This window comes from Apis dorsata, unplaced genomic scaffold (genome assembly GCF_000469605.1).
Source record: "Apis dorsata unplaced genomic scaffold, Apis dorsata 1.3 scaffold_661, whole genome shotgun sequence".
Classification (NCBI taxonomy): domain Eukaryota; kingdom Metazoa; phylum Arthropoda; class Insecta; order Hymenoptera; family Apidae; genus Apis; species Apis dorsata.
This window is the reverse complement of record NW_006263848.1, coordinates 96,689-100,833: the sequence shown is the minus strand read 5'-3', so window position 1 is coordinate 100,833 and position 4,145 is coordinate 96,689. Positions and strand designations below refer to the sequence as shown.

General features: G+C 25.2%; 2 protein-coding genes across 2 annotated transcripts in view; both read left to right on the top strand.

Moving 5' to 3' along the window:
- LOC102676745 (diuretic hormone class 2) overlaps nt 1-1,421 on the top strand; it is a 42,714-nt gene extending 41,293 nt beyond the window's left edge. The window contains exons 3-5 of the mRNA XM_006622083.2: nt 507-611; nt 732-972; nt 1,024-1,421. Of these exons, the coding sequence (XP_006622146.1) occupies nt 507-611; nt 732-864 (238 nt within the window). The 3' untranslated portion in view covers nt 865-972; nt 1,024-1,421. The remainder of the gene's footprint in view (nt 1-506; nt 612-731; nt 973-1,023) is intronic.
- A 756-nt stretch (nt 1,422-2,177) lies between these two features.
- LOC102678135 (EH domain-containing protein 3) overlaps nt 2,178-4,145 on the top strand; it is a 9,389-nt gene continuing 7,421 nt past the window's right edge. Inside the window, exons 1-4 of the mRNA XM_031513536.1 lie at nt 2,178-2,422; nt 2,938-3,149; nt 3,233-3,328; nt 3,877-4,116. Of these exons, the coding sequence (XP_031369396.1) occupies nt 2,395-2,422; nt 2,938-3,149; nt 3,233-3,328; nt 3,877-4,116 (576 nt within the window). The 5' untranslated portion in view covers nt 2,178-2,394. The remainder of the gene's footprint in view (nt 2,423-2,937; nt 3,150-3,232; nt 3,329-3,876; nt 4,117-4,145) is intronic.

The window sequence follows — 4,145 nt, the reverse complement described above, 5'->3', positions numbered from 1 at the left end:
TTATTTACTTTTTCCAAAAGATACGATGAAATTCATAATCCAGGATAATATATTATAAAAAATATAATATATAATATATAAATAATTATAAATATATATAATATAATAATAAATGTATATGTATTATAAAAATATATTATAAATATATATAAATATATATATATATATATTTCGCGAATCAGTTTAATTGTGAATATTATATTACAAAGAAATCGAGAAAAAAATATATACGTACAAAGTGAACGGAAGATCCATCTGGCAATGTCAGAAATTTAACCTAGTTCCATTTAATGAGACATCGTTTAATGAGAGAAAACGATTCCAGTGTATCTAAAATTAAAGAGACGAGAATGTTGTTGTTGTATCTTTTCATTCTATCAGTATCGCGTATACGTAGCTTGATAAACAAAGAAGTTATAAATTTGATAGTTAAAACGACGTTAGTAATGAGATTTTCACGGATATGCTTTTGTTAAAAGAGATTCTCATTTTCATTTTATATATAGTCAACAAGGATATTGGAGTCAATTTGATGAAGAAGATCCGGAAGCATTGATGGAAATTATTACTCGACTTGGTCACACCATGATACGCAATCCAGAGCTTGAAAAGTAAATATAACGTAATATATTATTATATTGATATCACGTTCTTTTAATTAACTTAATCATTAAAATATCTATTATCCGTTTTACAAATTTCTCCGCGTTGACCGCGGTTCCTTTTTACAGTAACAAACGAGGATTGGATCTCGGTTTGAGTCGTGGATTCAGCGGATCACAAGCTGCAAAACATTTAATGGGACTAGCCGCGGCAAATTATGCCGGAGGACCTGGCCGTCGACGTCGTTCTGAACAAGCTTAGATTAAAACACATTTTTGATCGATTGATCGCTATTTCTCGAATTTTAACATCATAGATGTTTATTTATGCGCGTTCTTTCTTGCATTCGTTCGTAAAGATTTCTTTTCTATTCAAAATCTATCACAAAATATCTAACAATTTTAGCTGCTTTATCTTTTGATTAATATTATAAATTAAATCTATATTTATTTTAAATTAATTTTCTATTTTTATTTCATATATCCAATTCGCATATTTTTCAATTTATATTTTGATAGTAAAATAATTAATTAAATTCTAGTCATCGTTCTAGTTATAAAGTGACTTCATTCGTATTTCATTATTATCAGAATTCATGAAAACATATGTAGGTAAAATTATATTAAATTATATTATTAAACATTATATAAGAAATTATGATCGATCGAATATCCTATAATTAAAATTAATGCGAAAAATCTGTTTCTATTTTTCGATCATGCTTCTTATAGATTCAACGAAGCAATATTTTCTTTGCGCAAGAATGTTTTCAACGACAATTTCAATGCACAATTCTAATCGAGATGATGTAAATTCTATTTCGAATGAATGAAATTATAGGAATATTTTTCCGTTAACAAATTAATATTAACTGTATTATTATTATAGCTCATTTTATTATTATAAATACTCATAATACATCGTATTTTAATATATCATAAGTATGTGAATGATTATTATTTATTTTTTGAATTAATTATATATTTTATACCGATTATGTTTTCGAACGAATGCTGTTGAATCCAACAGTCAACGTATCAATACATATGTAAAGTTAATGAAAATAAATCCAATGTACCTTTCTTTTCTGCATTATTTTTACTATTTATTATTTTTTCCTTATTTTTTTAAATTTGCAAATACATAAATAGCTAATCATAAATTATTTTTTTCATTATTACAATATTTAGATTAACTAGTATACAAGAGTCTCTTATCGATAGCAACTATTGCTATATTACCATTGATAATTAACACTGATATTATAATATATCCAAATAAATACTCATAAATAAATAACCATCAATTACCGAAAATCATTATTATTATTCATTTATAATATGTATATATATATATATATATATAGATATAAGATATTTATATAGAAATTACCATAATAATTGAATATTATGAATTCTTAAAACAATTTTGTCAGATTGCTCGATCTTATATCTTTCTTATATTTTATACTACTATACTTTGTGACAACTTACTATACTTTGTGACAACACACTCCCCACCATTACGATGTGCATATGAGCGCACTCTAGTGTCGAATACGTTATACGATATTATCTGACGGATCATATCGATACATTGCACATTCTTTCTACCGACATGTGTATTTAATGTGTTGTTTTAAAAAATATAAACATTTATTTTCTACCTAATTAGGAATTATCGCGCGTGCTTTTGTTTTTATCAAAAAATTAATAATTGATTTGTTAATCGATTCCTCTCTTTTTTTCCACATCTTTCGACAACGTTGTTTTTCTGTCTGCGTTGTTCTATATGCGCAAACGTATCTTCAAAGATATATGTACGTATAAATTTTTAAATGTCATTTGTTCATACTGATATATATGTCTTTCTATTTCGTTTCACCGATCGATTGGGCAATAATAAGAACAACGGTAATGAAAAGTAACAAAAAGTAATGAGAAAAACGGTTATATCGACAAACATTGATCAAAGATTAAATTCAATTACTAATTAATGGTAATAAAATAAATACAATTTTAATTCAATTTCTTAAACTTAGAAAGAAATGATTTTTTATATAATACATATACATACATATAATACATATTATTTGATAATATACAAATGAAATAAATATATATATATATATATACATATATTCAATATACTGTTTGTATGTGACAAAAAGTCTCGCGTAATAAGGAAAATACATTCCTCTTTTATTACACGATTTTATTTCTAATCTTATCTTAAATTGATTTTCGGTTAATATGCTATTTTATTTATAATATATTATTTTTATAAATATAATAAATCATCTAAATCAATCAATGAAAGCCGCATTCCTTCCAGATGATTTTTTGCAAAGCACACACAATAAATATAATAGAATGAATGAAGAAAATAAACAAAAATCGTGTAACAATTCTCAACGAAATAACATAGGTACTCACATCATGGTTTCGATACTTAGTATCGGTATCGGTTCTGTATTGTTTGCGTATGTGGCATTTGCTTCAACGATACACAACGGTACACAAACTTCTATACAACAGGTGATATTTGTAAGTACATATATCATTTTGATACATGATTTGATCAGTGTATCATATCCTTGTAACAATTAATCTTGATAATGATTCAACAGGTTTTTCGACATGGAGATCGTAATCCTACGGAAACTTATCCAAACGATCCATATCGGAATTACAAATGGCAAGGTGGTTGGGGAGCTTTAACAAAGGTTATAAATTTTAAGTAAATTTATTAAATTGACGAATGGATCTATGCATTACATATGTTTACATTAATCAATCGAATTTTATAATAAAATAATAAATATTAACATATTTGTTATCATAATAAATTGAAATGTTAATTATAGATTATATTTCTTTGTTTCATTACATTTACATATCAATTTTAGATATGTATTTTTATTATAATCGATAATTTGATTTTTTATCAATCCAAACATGTTAATATATTTATTTGTTAAGTTAAAATTGATATTATATAAATTTATAAAAGATATGTGATGTAATGAGAAAAAATATTATTAGTATTATTAATATTATATCATTAAAATCATAAAATTAAAAATAGTGTTTTCGAAACAAAATATATATACATATATTTATATAAATAATCACACAAATAGTTTATTTATTTATTCAACATTAATATCAATTGTATAAGTTTTTTGATCTATTATTATTTTATAAAAAAAAAATTTTTCCATTGTAAAAATCATTAATATACATAATTCTGAATGTTTCACATTATATACAGGATGGTATGCTACGAATGTATAACATTGGTCAATGGATTCGCACTGAATACGGCTCGATAATTGGCAACACATACGATAGTACTCTATCTCTGACGCAGAGTAGTTATGCGGATCGGTGTATAATGTCCGCGCAAGTTTTATTAGCAGGTTTATATCCACCAACCAATGAAGAAATTTTTGTATCAGGTTTGACCTGGCGACCTGTCCCTGTTCATTCGACTCCTAGACATTTGGATAAGGTATATATTAACTTTAGACATTGGAATAT